Source organism: Podarcis bocagei, assembly GCF_964188305.1.
Source record: "Podarcis bocagei genome assembly, chromosome: 7".
NCBI classification, from domain to species: domain Eukaryota; kingdom Metazoa; phylum Chordata; class Lepidosauria; order Squamata; family Lacertidae; genus Podarcis; species Podarcis bocagei.
The window spans coordinates 76,188,413-76,204,923 of NC_138132.1; the positions used below are offsets into that span (position 1 = coordinate 76,188,413).

Consider the following 16,511-nt stretch of genomic DNA (forward strand, 5'->3'; position numbering starts at 1 on the left):
AGGGGAATAAGGCCCTTTGGAGCTGTGTTTTATTCTATGGATTCCCCCCCCGAAATATAAAGAAGTTGGACCTCCTAAATTCTCTGGCAGAAGTTATGAGTTTGTGTGGTTGTTGTATTTTTTTTAATGCACTCTATAGATAGATGCTGGCTGTCTTAAGAGCCAAATACCCTCTGGTTGCGTTCTAAACTACAAAATTGAATAACATAACTAGAATGTATTTTCAGAATCCATATATATTTGTTGTTGCATGTTCCAAGTTTGCAAACATGAGGACTAGCGCTTTGTTTGTTTGTTTGAAACGAAAACCACCATTCCGATAAGAACTATTGGAGGGTGTTCAGATATGTCTCAATAGCCACATTACTGCTGCTTTGAAACTGGGAATACAGTGGTACCTTGGGTTAAGAACTTAATTTGTTCCGGAGATCTGTTCTTAACCTGAAATGGTTCTTAACCTGAGGTACCACTTTAGTTAATGGGGCCTCCTGCCGCTGCTACATGATTTCTGTTCTCATCCTGAAGCAAAGTTCTTAACCTGAGGTACTATTTCTGGGTTAGCAGAGTCTGTAACCTGAAGCGTCTTTAACCCAAGGTACCACTGTATTCTTCTCTTCTCTTCTGTGTGGCTTCCCTCAGAAGAAATGGTCTATATTTTACTTTATTTTTAAGTATACTAATGACCATATACAGGAGCCACACTGCAATTATTGCTTAGATGTACTTTCCTGTTTGGGCAAGAGGGCCTCAAATCAAAGTTTGTGCAAAGCGGGGCCTTCTCTGCTGTGGCCCCTTAACTTCATGACTCTGCAAGCTGCCTGACTCCTGTAAACTGTTGTTCACTAGTACAAAAGTGGGGGAATTTTGCAATTTGTAGATGGAAGAAAGAGCCAAGCAATCTACACAGACCCAACTTTCTCAGGGTTTTGCAAGGGTTTCTCAGGGTTTCTTTTTTTCCGAAGAGGCCATGGCCATAAAATCACATTAGGTTTGTAGTAGATTCATCCTACTGAGTGATACATCTTTTTTATTTCTTTAATAGCATGTAGCTTTTTAAAAAAAAACCTCTTAAGTTGCTGTGGGTTAAATCACAGAGCCTAGGGCTTGCCGATCAGAAGGTCGGCGGTTCGAATCCCCACGACGGGTTGAGCTCCTGTTGCTCAGTCCCAGCTCCTGCCAACCTAGCAGTTCGAAAGCACGTCGAAAGTGCAAGTAGATAAATAGGTACCGCTCCAGCAGGAAGGTAACCAGCGTTTCCGTGCAATGCTCTGGTTTCGCCAGAAGCGGCTTAGTCATGCTGGCCACATGACCTGGAAGCTGTACGCCGGCTCCCTCAGCCAATAAAGCGAGATGAGCGCTGCAACCCCAGAGTCGGCCACGACTGGACCTAATGGTCAGGGGTCGCTTTACCTTTTAAGTTGCTTCTAAAACAGTGTTTCCCAAACGTTTTTGGGCAACGGCACACCTGTTTACCCGAAAAAAATCTCGCGGCACACCACCATTAAAGCCCCGCCCCGTGACGTCAGCGCGCAGCGTCACGCCGGGAGGGACGCACAAGAGTGGAAGTTTTTTCCCTCCCCCTTGCCGGGGTGGGAGGAGGCAGCAGAGCGAGGGACTGAGGGACGGCGGCAGCTGAGGCGGCGGCGGCGTCTGCTGTGGTGGTGGCGGCGATAGCGGTCGGAGGAGGGGGCGGCGGCGGGGCTTGAGGAGCCGTCGCCGGGAGTTGCTGCTGCTGCTGCTGCCCGGACATGCCGGCCTCCTCCTCCTCCGCTGTCTCGCGCTCCTCCCTTTTGCGCGCGCTGCCCCGCCGCTCGGCACCACCACCGCGGAGCCGCCCCCGGCTCGACGCGGATCCTCGCCGCCGCCGCCTCTCGCCGCCCGACTCGCCCGCCTCCCTCCCACGGCACACCAGCCGATGTCTCACGGCACAGAAGTGTGCCGCGGAACACCGGTTGGGAAACACTGTTCTAAAAGGCTTTGTGGAGAATCACTGGGAAAGCTGGAGTAATAGTAATGTAAGCTTCCCCTGAAAAACAGGACTTCACTGCAGGAGCCACAGTCTTGTCCAGACCATAGGTCAGGGGTGGGCGGGGCCAGAGGCAAAATGGGGCGGGGGCAATGAATGCTAATTTTACCTTTGTACACCATAGGCCGTTTCCCACAAACACACTTGAACCACCCCTCTCTACTCTCCATCCAGGGAAGCATTGTCGCAGTTGAAGGGCACATTTCTAGCCAGGCAAAAAAGGCAGAGTGGGACATGTGAGAGGCATGGCCCTGGGGAGAGAAGGTGTGGCTTAGAGGGAGTCCCGAGGGCCAGATACAGAGGAGCGCAGGGCCGCATTTGGCTGCTATCTACCTTCTATCTATCACCATGATGAATTGGACTAGTGATGCTAAGAGGAATGGATAGTGTGGGGAGCCTTGCTTCTGTCTGTGTGAGAGAGAGGGAGGCGGGGGAAAGAGAAAGGTCAGGGGGTTTGGACGCCTCGGGCCAGAGCCGCGTTGAATTTCCGAGAACGAGGCCCCGTGTAAGATGGCCTCCCCTCGCCTGCCAGATTTGATCAATGGCCTGTCTGCGGTCGCAGTGGGGAGAGGCGGCGGCGGACTCATTCCTCTCATTTACCGGCTGACGGAGCTCCAGGAGGGGAGGCTGGCTGCTGCGGGTAGTTATTAATGGCTTGGGGAGAGCTGGTGGATTGCCTTGTCACGAGGCAATTAAAGCCGGCGAGGAGCCGCTTCGCTGGCTGCTGCCTCTCCCCGCGCCGGGGCCCGTAATGAGCGATCTGTCCGCATTAAGCGACGGTGCGCCTCTAATGAACTTTAGCGCGTTCATTCATTTATCCAGCACGTAATCATATTACACCAATTTAATATTGGGGGGGTGGGGGGGGTTGTGTGGGGCGGCCAGAGGGAACGGTCTTCCTCCCCCCCCCCCGCTCCCCGGTTCGTTACGGGAACGAATTTCCTGGTGCGTGACTGTGCATACATTACTAGCCAGCCTGATCTGTAATGAGCAACGATTGTATATGTATGTTTGTGTGTGTGGTTGTGTGTGTGCGGTTGTGTGCCGGGTGAGGTTGGACGTGTTCCTTTTATCAGATAATTAGCTTGTCGACCCAAATGTCAGTGGGTAAGGAAGGGGGAGGAAGAGGAGGAGGGAGGAGGAAGAATAGATTATGTAATAACCATAGATGATTATCTTAGATTTTACCTCAGGGGAGTTTTGTGCTTCTTTCTCTCTTCTCTTCTCTTCCTCTCTCTCTCGCTTATAACTTGCATTTCCCTGCCTCTTGTACGTTTTTGACTAAATGAAAGATATAATTCACTAGAAGTGTGTGTGTGTCTATACATTTACTCTGCCTGTTTGTAAAATGCAGCCAAAGTTGTTGTTTGTGGTGTGTTGTGGTTGTTTGTTCTGTTGTTGTTATTCCCACCCCACCTTTCAACTGAGGAATTCAGCTGACAGCATGGCTGAAACAGCATCACGTTGCAGCAATAATAATAATAATAATACATAAATTAAAACACAACCTAAAACAATGAACAGAGCTCGAAAGACAAGATTAGCTTCCCTCTCTATCTGGAGGATTGTGAGGAGATTTGGAGTACCTAGGAAGCTGCCTTATTCTGGGCCCAACCCCTTGGTCCATCTGCCAAAGTATTGTCAACACTGACTGGCAGCAGCTTTCCAGGGTTTCAGGCAAGGGAACCTTTCTGAGCCCTGCCTGGAGATGCCAGGGATTGAATTTGGGGCCTTCTGTGTGCTGTGGCCCTTCCCAGATTTCTCTTTTCCTCTCTCAGTCTCATTTTCTGTCCACATCAGCTCTCTTGAGGTTGACTGGTATGATTTGTGTGAACTTCATGGCTGAGTAGGGATTTGAACCCAGGTCTCTGGTCGTTGAGCTGCTGCACTGGTCCCTCCCTATAACCTTTCCAGCTGGAGAGTTAATATAGACTGGTTGTCCTTCTTAGACCTACTCCACTGTGGGATAATTTGTGTGTTTCTGTGTGTTTGTAAGGATCAGCATTTGGTTATTTTTGGGTAGGGAGCATCACCAGTTGCCCTAAAACACATATCTTCTCAAAGGTGAGTGGTGTTTACAGCTGGGATATCTCATTCGGAAGAGCATGAGACTCTTAATCTCAGGGTTGTGGATTTGAGCCCCATGTTGGGAAAAGATTCTCCCTTCTAGCTTCTGTCACCATTGCTCGCTTCTAGCTTCTGTCACCATTGACCTTTGGCCATGCAAGTTTGGACTGATGGGAGCTGGGTGTGACCTCTGGAAGGTCACAAATTCCCCACCCCTGTTTTAATCAACCTTAATCAAAGCCAGAGCAGCCACTCATGCAGAGACACAGCAGGCAGTCTCCTTTTCCAGATGGTGCTCCCAGGAGCCTTTAACGCGGGAATGGGGAACCTGTGCCCACCCCGATTTTGCTGGACTACAATTCCCACCATTGCTGACAGTTGGCCATGCTTGGCTGGGACTGATGGGCACTGGGATTCCAGCAGCCTTTGGAGGGCCACATGTATCTCATCTCTGCCTTGCCGGATTTGAGCAAATGTCAGCCTCGCATTTTCCTACAGTGCCTGTGGTGAGGTGCCTCTGGGAAGCCCCCAAATAGGACATGAGCTGTTTTGACAATGGAACGGACTCCATCCAGAGGTTGTTAGACTCGCCTTCCTTGGAGGTTTTAAAGCAGAAGTTGTTTGGCCATCAGTTATGGATGCTTTAGTTGAGATTCCTGCTTTGCAGGGGGTTGGACTAGATGACCCTCGGGGTCCCTTCCGACTCTACAATTCTGTGATTCTATGACTGCAACAGCTCTCCCTGTTCGGGAAGGGCCATAGCTCAGTGCAGCGCTGACACTTGAGTGCAGACTGTACTGACCCTAGATGGACCTGGCTGTCTAAAGCAGCTGCTTATATTCTTGTGTCCTAAGGGCTCAGTGGTAGAGTATCTAACTTGCAGACTGAATGTGGACAATACTGAGCTCTATGAACCAGTGGCCTCATCAGGCAGCTTCCTATGGTCCTGTGGTGTGCAGAGTGCCCACAGTGTGGAAGCTCAAGACCCAGTATTCTGGCCAAAATGTTTTGATGGTGCAGGATTGGGACTACTGAGCTCATGACTTGAGGCTGGGTTGGTCACTCATATGTTCAGTGGGAATGAAATGCCACAAGACCTCTGTGCCTGGAAGGGCTGGCAGCACCCCCAACCCACCCCACCCGTATCCACGGCCTGCCCCCCCCCCCAACCCACCATGGCATGAAACAGACCCTTTCCTTGCAACGGCTGCAAGCACTCCTGAGGGTGGGGAGGGTTAAGGGCGGGGAAGCGTGGAAAAATTTCCCATCTTCTCCCCTCCCCTCCCGCCGCACCTCCAGTAATAGCTTCATCGTTAAAGTGATTAATGCTGCCTTTAGAGCGCTCGCTTCCCAACCAAATTGTATTAAAAGTCAGGCTAATATCTCCGGTTCTTGCTAGCAGGGATTCCGGTGGGGGAAAAGCGAGGTGGGGGGCTAGATGATGTGAACAGGATGCTCTTAACTCCGTAGTGTCTGGGGGCATTGCTGTTCTTTCCTCTGCTGGGGGGTTGGTGTGTCTTGGGGAGCAGTCAGTCAGTGGGAAAAAGGAGTGGGAGGCACAGGATTCCACAGTGGGTGGTAATTCTTCCAACCCCTCCCCCCCCCCCCGCTCATCCAGAAAGGCAAGCCAAATGCTCTCAATCTGTCGTCATCATCTCCTGCAAGGAGAGAGGAGTGATGTAGGTATTCAGTCCTGCAGGCCAAGGTTCAAATTCCTTCTCTGTTGTGAGGCTCCCTGGGTGGCCTTAGGAGATAGACCCTCTTGCGGCCTTTTGGGCAAAAAGGGAGATGAGAAAAATTAATAAAGCACTTTGTATGTTTGAAAAGCTGGTGGCTGGTTGGTTTGTAGAGAGGCACCTGTGTCCATAATGGTGCTTTAGACACAAGAGTCTCTGCCCCAAAGGAGCTTACAGTCTGAATTTTGGTGAGGGAGAAAGAGTGGCATCAGATTAGACCCAGTAAAATTATGTTGGGTTATGTTGTTTATTTCACAAGATTTAGATGTGGTTTACAGAAAGAATAAAACAATAAAATTGTACGTAAAAATAATAATTTAAAAAATCAGTAAGTTAAATCCTGAGCAAAATGCGTGTCAACATTTTAAGTTTCTGGGTAGGCTTGCCTAAACAAAAATGTCTTTCGCAGGCATTGAAAGGGGCAGGGTGAAGGAACCTGCCTGGTGTCAGTAGGCAGGGAGTTCCAAAGTGTGTTTGCTGCCATGTTCGTTAACTTCAGTGGGTCTACTACCCTAAGTAAGAACTAGCACTGGATAGAACCCAAGATCAAGAAGGCACAATAGCAAGCAAATTCATTTGCTTAAAGCTGGATTTCACAGCATGCCATTGCTTTATTGAATTTGTCACCCCTAAGATGTAGCAATGGGGCCAAGTAAAAAAGGATTAGACATATTTGCTGAGAGGGCTGGGTCTATTGTTTGGCCATTAGCTGTGATGGCTTACAGCAGTGTTTCCCAACCTTTTTTGGGCAAAGGCACACTTGTTTGATGAAAAAAATCTCGAGGCACACCACCATTACAGCCCCGTGACGTCAGCGTGCAGCGTCACGCCGGGAGGGACGCACAAAAGTGTAAGTTTCAATTTTTTTCCCTCCTCCTTGCCGGGGAACCTCCAAGCTTTGGGGGTGGGGGGGGGAGGAGGCAGCAAAGCGAGGCAGGAAGGAGAGCGTGGCTTGGCTGGGTGAGCTTTGGCAGGGGCAGGGAATGAGAGCCGCGAGGCGGGCGCTGCGGACGGAGGCGCTGCCCGCCGAGCTCGCAGGCAGCCAGGCAGGCAGACGGCGAGAGCCCCGCGCTGGGCGGCCTCTCCTCGCCGCCGCCGCCCCGCCTCTCGCCGCCCGACTCGCCCGCCTCCCTCCAGGCAACATCTCGCGGCACACTAGTGTGCCGCGGAACAGTGGTTGGGAAACACTGGCTTACAGGAACCATCTTTATCAGAAGAGCTGATAAAGTTACAGGCTTGCTAGATCAAGGGAATGCTGTGGATCTTGATTTCAGTAAGGCTTTTGACAGAGTCTTTCATGATATTCTTGCAGAGAAGCTGGTAAAATGTTGGCTGGATGAAGTAATTGTTAGGTGGATTTGTAGGTGGTTGAATGATGGAATCCAAAGAGTGCTTACAAATGGTTCTTCATCAACCTGGAAAAAAGTGAAAAGTAGGGTGCTGCAGGGTTCTGCTCTGGGCTTGTTGTTTTTCAACATCTTCATAAATTATTTGGATGAAGGTACTGAGGGGATGTTAATAAAATTTGCAGATGACACCAAACTGGGAGGGGTAGCCAGTGCTGCAGAAGACAGAATTGGGATCCAGAATGACCTAAACAGATTGGAGAACAGGGCCAAAATTAACAAAATGAATTTCAGTAGGGACACATTTAAGGTTCTGCACTTAGGTAGGAAGAACCAGCTGCACAACTATAAGATGGAGGACACCTGGCTTGCCAGCAGTATATGTGAAAAATATCTAGGGGTCTTAGTAGACCACAAGCTTAACATGAGTCAACAGTGTGATGCAGCAGCAAAAGAGGCTAATCCTATTCTAGGCTGCATCAACAGACATCTAGTGTTCCAATCAAGGGAAGTAATTGTCTTGTTCTATTCTGCTTTGGTCAGACCACACCTGAAGTACTGTGTCCACTTCTGGGCACTACAGTTTAAGAAGGATATTGACGAGCTGGAACGTTTTGCAGAAAAGGGTGGCTAAGATGACAAGAAGTCTGGAAACCAAGCCTTATGAGGACTGGTTGAAGGAGTTGGGTATGTTTAGCCTGGAAAAGAGGGCAGGACTCGAACCAGTGGCTTCAAGTTACAAGAAAGGGGATTCCCGACCAAACATCAGGAAGCACTTTCTGACAGTAAGAGCTGCTCAGCAGTGGAATGGTCTCCCTTGGGAGGTTGTGGACTCTTCTTCCCGCCCTGTGGAACGCCCTCCCACCAGATGTCAAAGAGAAAAATAACTACCAAACTTTTAGAAGACATCTGAAGGCAGCCCTGTTTAGGGAAGCTTTTAATATGTTTAATAGGTTATTGTATTTTAGTGTTTTGTTGGAAGCCGCCCAGAGTGGTATAAGTAATAAATTATTATTATTATTATTATTATTATTATTATTATTATTATTATTATTATTATTATTATCCCTTGGAGATTTTTAAGCAGATGTTGGATGGCCATCGGTCATGTATGCTTTAGCTGAGATACTTGCATTGCCGGGGGGTTGCACCTGATAACCCTTGGGTTCCCTTCCAATTCTATGATTATACCTCTGAATACTAGTTGCTGGGGCTGCGGAGGAGAGGGCTGCTGCCTTCCTGTTCTGCTTGTGAGCTTCCCTGAGACATTTGGTTGACTACTGTGGAAAGTCAGCTGTTCGCCTGGTCCAAGAGGGCTGTTATGTTCAGCTTGGGAGAAGGGGTGTCTGTGAAAATGAAGATTTCATGGACAGGGAAGAGTTTTGAGGAGAGATTTGAATGAAGAGAGAGATGTGGAAAGACCCGCACAGATGTTCTGGTTGGGGAAGAGTTGCAAAGAAAAGAATGAGTGTGGCAGGTCCACCCAGCTGCTCTCCTGTGATTAAGTTTCTCCCCCTTTCTTTCTAGAAAATGGTTTTAAAAGTAAGTTACATAAGCCCGCCTATGTGCCCCCCCCCCCGGCACCACGCACAGCTCCCTGGCTGCAAAGGTAATGGGAAATAATCAAGGTGCTGGCTCTTGCAATTGCCGGTCGCAGCTGAGCTCTGTTCGGGAGCCCGGTTTGGGCAGGTTTCCATCGCCAGGCAGCCGCTGCAGCTGATAACCCCTTTCCCCCCGCCAGCGGCGTGTGATGGATTGGGCTGGGGAGGGGGATGGCAGAAGAGCCACTTTTTTTCTGTTTCTCCTGCGCTTGCAGAGATAGGCTGCTCAGGTGCTTGTCAGGATTATCTCCCGCAGAAGGCAACCCTGCCATCCATCTTCTGCTTGGTCCCCAGGGGGGTGGAGAGAGCTGAGTAGTCAGGGAAAAGGCAGCAAGGAAATCTTTTGAGCCAAAGTGAATTTGGGGAGAGGAGAGGGTGGGGAGTTTTTTCAAGTCAGTGTAAACCCAGGGGCTGATGGAGCGCCCCAAACGTCTCGCTCTGGTCCTGGGAGCTTTTCGTAGGCTACCCCGGGTGATGGTGCACCGTTTGGTGCTCTGCTCACGTGGGACCTAGCAGAACTCAGCTGCGACTGCCAGCACCTTCATAAGGGCTTCAGGGGTCCATGTGTGTGGCTTGCTGGATAAGGGGCATGGCATGGCTGGAGGGCTGTTCCAATAGGGGGCATTTTCCCGCATAAGGAAAGGGTGCAACATTTGGGGCTTTTTCAGAGTAGACATGATAGAATCATGCATGGTGTGCAGAAAGGAAACTGAGAAATGCTTTGTCAACGATGGCCACCTTTAAAAGAGGGTTAGACAAATTCGTGGAGGGTAAGGCTGTCAGTGGCTACTAGCCAAGATGGTGGTGTGCTTCCCTCCAGTGTCAGAGGCAATAGGCCTCCGAGTGCCAGTTGAATGGGAGTCGTAAGTGGAGAGAGTTGCTCAGGACCTTCTAGCAAGCTTCCCGCCAAGGCAATCTGGTTGGCCCCTGTGAGAACCAGATCCTGGACCAGATGGGCCCCTGGCCTGATCCCCCGAGGCTCTCCTTGCGTTTGTATATTGAAGGCTGCTTTGCTATGATGCAACACAAAATTTGGTTGCAAGCCATTGTGTCAAAGAATATAGATTCTCCCCCCACCCCACCTTGTTAAAGCGAGCAACACATGTTGGGTTCTGATTTGTTCTGCTACCTTTCTGTCCGACACCTGAGACAATGCAGTTTCCTGTGTTGCAAAAGTATCTTAAATGTTTTGATACCCTTTCTGTAATAATTTTTTGTTTTGTGTTTTGGTCTCCTTGCTGCAGGGAAATCAAAGGCCAAGAAGGGCAGTTTAGATGACACTTCATTTGGCAGCAGTGAGGAAGAGGATGACAGTGATGAAGGAGAGTACAAAGTGGAGGACGAAGAAGAGGATGACAACGACGAGAGCTCAAGTGATTCAGATGGTAAGAGAGCGCTGCCACGGCTTCCTTTGGAGGAATGACATTGGGCATCTTGGCGAGGCGAGATGTAGGCTTTTGCTCCTGTGCTCCTGACCTCTAGTATGGGATCTGAAGGAATATGCCTTTCACCTGTTATGTTTTTTGGAAATGGGTTTGCTTGCTACGCAGCTTGCATTTTGCCAGGGGTGTGTGTGTGCATTTGTGTGTGACACACACACACACACACACACACACACACACTCATGGCTGTCACATCTCCGCACACCTCGTACTGTCTTGCTGGTAATCCCTTTAAGAGGAACAGCTGGTGCCCACGGAGGAAGGTGCTGGGTAGGATCCAGCCACTTGCGTGCTACACTGGTATGTTTGTATGTGCGCACGTGCATACCAATTCCATCGGTTTGGCCTGAAAAGATAAGCAGTGGAGGTCCTTGAAGCCGGGCCCAGGGTGGTAACAAGAGAAGTCTCTGCCAGGAGAAGGACGTTGCTTGTCCAGAGTGCCACCGGCTCTGGCTGTCCTTTCCCATTATCTCCAAGTGCGCTACTGCCTTCCCCTTCTCTCTGAGGGGTGAGTTTTAAAGGACGTAAAGCCCTCTTGGGGTGGCGATGATGGTACAGGGATGTCCACTCCTCCTCCCCCCTCTCCTTAACAAGATTTCTCTCCTGGCTTTGAGGTGAAAATGAGAGGAGAGAGCTGTGCCCAGCCCCACTGATTCACTGTGACAGATGGCAGAGGGTTGGCACACGGACCTTGGTGCCGTTGCCCAGAATAGATGAACAGCAGAGATGGGAGCGAACATTGGCTGGGAACACTTGGCAGTCTCCTTGCCGGCTCTTGGAGCTATTTCTATCTGGGGCTGCCAGAGCCTGGCAAGGCAAACGGCTCCCACAGCTGCCTCTCTCTCTCAGTGCTTGTTTCGGGGCGGATGTTACCAGTTGGCCCCTCCCTCGAGATGCGCAGTGACATTTGTTGGGGGGGGCATGTTTCTGCGTGGGCCAGCACATGAGAGCATGTGCTTTGCATGCAGAAGGTCCCCAGGTTCAATCCACAGCATCTTCAGGAAGGGAAGAGAAATGTCCCTTACTCTCCGCACTATGGTGGTGGGTCTCCCAAGGATTTCAGACCTTTGGCATATAATTTTAAAGCATTATTCACCTGTTCTTCACCCTGAAGTCCCAGGGACAGTTGCAGCCATTATACCATTTTTAAGCTTGATTTTTCAATGCCAGTGATCATCTCAAACTTTGAAACGCAACTTGCGTGACCTGCTTGGGCAGAGGGGCTTTGGGGTACTGGCCTTGTACTGTCAATAGGGATAAGCATCTTGCTGCCCTCTAGAAGATATTGGAACACCAATTCCCATCAGCCAGCATGGCCAGTTGTCAGGGATGATGGGAGCTGTAGTCCCACGACATGTGGAGGGCCTTGCATTTATGTATGATGTTGCCTAGGAGTTGCAGCCAACTGAATTCTACTCAGAGTAAACCTACAGACCCAGATTCAACTAAGCAGTTGCACTAGTGGGAGCTGGTGCAACATGGGTCCCGTCCCCGTGCTATGGGAGGGGTCATTCGAAAACCTGGAACAGCCCATGTGGGGAGGAAAAGAAAGACTGTTTGGTCTGGCATACAGAAATGCTTGTGTCGAGGGATTCCTTTCATTGAAATAAATGGACCGATGCTAGCCATGGCCATGAATTTCAGTGGGTCTGCTCTGAGTAGGATGAGCATTGCATACAACCCCAGGACTGTTCTCTCTCCCCTGAGGATGGCTGGGGCTGAGATTTCAGGAAAACAGCCTGCCCCATGTTTTAAACTCAAGAGTCCTACTTAGAAAGAGCAGTGCAGGGCGGTGGGGGGACGACAACTTTTTGCACCGCCCTTTCCAAAACGCCTTGTTTTTTTATTCCAGATTGCAATAAGAGGAGCACAGCAGCGCTTGTTCACCCTCCCTTCCATCCCTGCTATCTGGAAGATGCAGTGGTGGCAATAAATTAATTAATGCTTGTGATTAATTAGCAATGAGCCGCTTCTGCCTGCCTCTTTCTCCCTCTCCCCTCCCCTCCCTTCCTGATAAGGCAGGATTTACACCTCTCTCTCTCTCCCTTCCACAGGGGGAGGAGAAGGGGCCGGCCGCAAGGGCGTCGGGAAACAGCTGTCACGGGCGGAGCTGAAGCAGCTGGCGCAGGGACCCGAAGACATGGTGGAAGACTTGGACTTCTCTGATGCTGACTGACAGCTGCGCCAACAGACAACTGGGATGGGTATTGTGAGGGGCAAGGGGAATGGATCTGGAGGTGTTGCGTTTGTGGTAGGGTAACCCACGTGCCCCTTTAAAGCAGGGGCAGGAAGTTGCTCCGCTGAGGCCACCTCCCCCGTCCCCCAAGGCACCACTTGAAACGTGAAAATCTTGTGCAGCAGAGTTTTATACGTTTTGGAGAAACACAGTAAAATTTGTGGCTTTGCCAGCAGCAGTAAAGTGGCTCAGGCAAGGAGATAAAAAGGCCCTTGTTAAAACCTGCCACTTTATAAATAACGTGGGGCGGGCGGATCCGCCACCTCCAAATCCCCGTTTTGTTGGAAGGAAGCCAGCCCCAAGCCCACCAGCACGGCCAGAGCTTGTGCTGTCCATTATTAGCCAGCCACCGCTTCCAGTGGGGAAGCTCCAGCAATTAACTGGTGGCAGGTATCTCCTAATGTTACCTTGCCTATTCCACAGAGCTTCTAGGGGCGCAGAGAAGTCTTTCTTTGCCAGCCAGTGCCCTCTGCCATTTAAACCCCACCCTGGGACAGCTATGCTAAGCAGATTCTAGGAAAGAGAAGGGCTAATAGTTGGGTGCCTGTGGTCTCTCTTCATAGTGGGCAGAAGAGACTCTGCACTGGGAACTGTATTCGCTAGATTCACCTCTGCTTACTCCCGACTCAACTCTGTGTATTATTTTTTGTACTTTTGCAAGACTCTTAAGGACACAACCGGCCCATGGAGCAACCATTTTATAAATTAAGTGATTTCTTTTTATTATTATTATTTAAATCGATTTGCTGGAAAGCGTTGGCCTGGATGTGATGGATAACGACCATTTACAATATATAAAGAAGCGAAGGTACCATCGAGCGATCTGTTTGATCCCCCACCCCTACACAAAAGTAAAAAAAAAGAATAAGGGAAAAAAGGTTGAGCGTGCAGGTGTTTTTAAAACAGAAGGGTAAGGAGAGAGAAAAGCAGACAAGCATCGATCACATGATTGTTTTCCATCACTGTACAAATTGCGAGGTGGGGAGGGGGCAAGGTAGAGCGCCCTGCCCCGATGGGCTGACTCGGGTACCTGTTACCTGGTCATGGGGTGGGGGAACCAGGTAAAAATGTGCAACTCCATTATCCTCTGCAACAAGCCTCTTCCCCCCTCCCCCACAAATACACACACACTCCCCCCACACAAACAAAGTAAAAATGGGACACACATCTTCTGTACACACACAGTTTAAGGTGTGGGGGGTAAACTCTGCCTCCCAGCCTCTTCCACGCTCATCTCCCCTTCTGCCCCCCCCCCCAAACAAGGCTATCATTATTATTATTCTGCAAAACAAGTCTGTGCAGTGCCCAGCAAGGAGGGGATCTTTCACAGTCAATCTGCAATGTTTAAGCAGCATGAAAATGCAGTTTAAAAAAAGAGAAAAGCACACAAAAAACTAAAAAACCTGTACCCCACAGAGCTAGCTGTGCCGTACCATCCAAACTGAAGTAAACATGGACCGGAACGTGGGCGTTGGGTCAGTTGTCTGTCTTTGGTATTGTTTCAAAGTTGTTTTTTGAGCGATGCATAGACACCCTGAAAGAGGAACGGAACAGGTTCCAGCGAGGGACGGGAAGGAAGAGTGTTTCCTCCTGGCGGGAGGCTGGGGTTAGGGGAAGGGAAGAAGGGGGGTGCTGAGGGTCTCTTCCCCAAAGTTGCATTTCCGTAAAGGCAACAAAGAAAAAAGCCCAAACAACGTTCCTTTTCTCCAAAAGAAAAGAAAGAAAAAGTCACGGTGTCCCTTTTCAAATTGCTTCCAATAAATCTTTGGATTACGCCGACCCCTGCCCCTTAAAACCCCAACGCTGAATGCATTATTATTCTCTTGGTTCCTTGGCTGGCTGGTTCCAGTGCTGGAAGGCCCAGCAGCCCAAGCCAGGGACCCTCGCGAGGCTGGCTGACTGCCTGGGGCTGTGCAGTTTACGAGGGCGGCTTCGACGTGTCGCTGAGGCCAGCCAGCAAAGGGTTCCCGTTTTCCTGCTTTGGCGAGATGCGGCTGGCGGGGAGGAGAGCGTTGCCGTACGGGGAGGAGGTCACGCTTCCTGTCGACGAGGGGCGGAGGTCAGCGGGAGGCAAGTCACGGTCTGCGGGTCGCAAGCCCGGGGGCTGGAGCGGGAAAGCCATGGGGAAGCTAGCCATGTACAGCACCCGGCCGACTCTCTTGGCTACCTGTGGAGGGAAATTGCAAAAGGAAGAGGGGAGATTAAGTGGTGGGTTGAGAGGAGAGCATGCAGGCTCAAGAGGTCTCCTCCTCTTAGCATGCCTGCTATGAGCCCCAGTCCTTTTCTGTACAGCCACTCCTGCACAACTGGCAGAGTGAGGGCAGTCTCTGCTGGAGTTGGTCTTCTGGGGTCAAGCAATGAGTGCCTGGTGCTGCTGATTCCTCAGCAGAATCTGTACAGGTCAGGGAGGCAGCTATGGAGCCTGGGGGACCCTAGCAGGGGGCTGTTTTGACAAAATAGAAATTCTGGAAAAGGCAACGTGCACAAAGTAGGCAAATTAAAACCATGTGCATACAAGCTGAGTAATTCCACACGCACACATTGTGGATAGTCTTGGTGAAGGTCATAAATAAAGGGAAGTGGTTGGTGAGAGGGGATCTCCACAGGAAAATCATATAAACAGAGACTGGACACATGCTTTAAAGTCTTTTCTTCCCCCTTTTGAGGACTAGCACCTTGATTTAATGGGGCAGGAGAGGAAAGATACTCATGCTAAATTTCACATAATCCCAAATTGCACATGTGTACATGATTGCAGAACACATGCTGGGGGAGGAGGGGTGGCAGAGGGGTCATTATGCTCCTGATAAGCTTATCATCAGAGCCGTTTGCAGATACAGCAAGTGAGCCCTCTTGTCTCCCTAGAAACCAGTTCTCAGAATTCTATCCCAGGCACCCAACATGTTCCTTGTCACCCTCTGGTGAAACAGCATCCAGGACAGAGATACCTGCTGACATTTGGGGCAGAGTCACCTGAAATGTGACCAGGCTATTTCTTATTTCAGACACACGGGGATAATAATGGCAGGATGTGGAGGGATGTTCCAGGGGGAGGCTGCAGTCTGCGTTGGGGGACCACTGCTGTATCTGGGCTTCACATTCTTCCTCCACGCACACTTCAAAAACATCGTAAGTCTGGATCAGGCCAGTGGCCCATCCAGTCCAGCATCCTGTTCTCACATCACAGTGGCCAACCAGATGCCACAATAGGAAACCTGCAAGCAGGACCAGCGCACAAGAACACGCTCCCCTCCTATTCAGAAGCATTACTGCCTCCAACTGTGGATGAACCTTTTGGGGATCACACACCCCCGAAGCCCTGAGCAGTCTTGCAATCTCTCTGCCGGCCCCCCAGCGACACCACCCTTGGGAAGCGGACCATGGTGCAATAAATACATTTTGCCGAGGCAGGCTTCCCCCCGCCTCAACCACCACTGGCCATATACATTTGTTATATTATGTTAAAACAATAAGGGCAACTTTATTACTTTCCCTGCAGCCCTTACTGTTTACGAGGGGTCTAATAAAAAGGTTCTCTGGGCAATTGTTCCCTGTGGATCAATTCTGCAGGAAATAAAACTGATTCAAGGAGGAAAAAGAAGCAGCGGCGGTGGCAGCAAGAAATTCAGGAGCACCAATCCGACTTCGATTACACACGCAGGTTGTGGAGTGCTTGCAGGAGAGATACGGAAGTGAAATAACTGGCAGTAGCCTTAAAATTGGGCTTGGAGTGATACAGCCATCCCTTGCCCAAGTTCTGCTAACTGAATAATACTCTGGTTGTTTGGGGTTAAATATGAACCTCTGTTTTTTATTGAAGCTTTAACAAAAACCAGCTGTGTAGGTGCGAGAGCAGGCGGGGGGCTTTTGGCTCAGGATCGAAGGTGATTAATATAAGCCCACATCCCTGGGGCAGACAGGAGGATAGGGGGAGAGACTCGGCAGCTGGGGAGAGGGCAGGGGGCTACCATTAAATTGTTGACTGTGCAAATGAAGGCTGTGATGGGGAAAAGTGAGCAGCCTTTAAGGAGGAAGAAGAAACCAAGAACCAGTGTGT

At 50.1% G+C, this 16,511-nt stretch overlaps 2 protein-coding genes across 11 annotated transcripts in view; one reads left to right on the forward strand and one right to left on the reverse strand.

The window, feature by feature from the left end:
* Positions 1-13,921, forward strand: part of NOC2L (NOC2 like nucleolar associated transcriptional repressor) — a 71,223-nt gene extending 57,302 nt beyond the window's left edge. Inside the window, exons 18-19 of the mRNA XM_081201485.1 lie at positions 10,021-10,161; positions 12,273-13,921. Coding sequence (XP_081057611.1) covers positions 10,021-10,161; positions 12,273-12,394 — 263 coding nt within the window. The 3' untranslated portion in view covers positions 12,395-13,921. The remainder of the gene's footprint in view (positions 1-10,020; positions 10,162-12,272) is intronic.
* The window catches only part of SAMD11 (sterile alpha motif domain containing 11), a 333,961-nt gene continuing 330,600 nt past the window's right edge, over positions 13,151-16,511 (reverse strand). For all 10 annotated transcript variants that reach the window (XM_081201459.1, XM_081201457.1, XM_081201454.1 and 7 more), the window contains one exon: positions 13,151-14,621. In XM_081201459.1, coding sequence (XP_081057585.1) covers positions 14,373-14,621 — 249 coding nt within the window. In that variant the 3' untranslated portion in view covers positions 13,151-14,372. The remainder of the gene's footprint in view (positions 14,622-16,511) is intronic.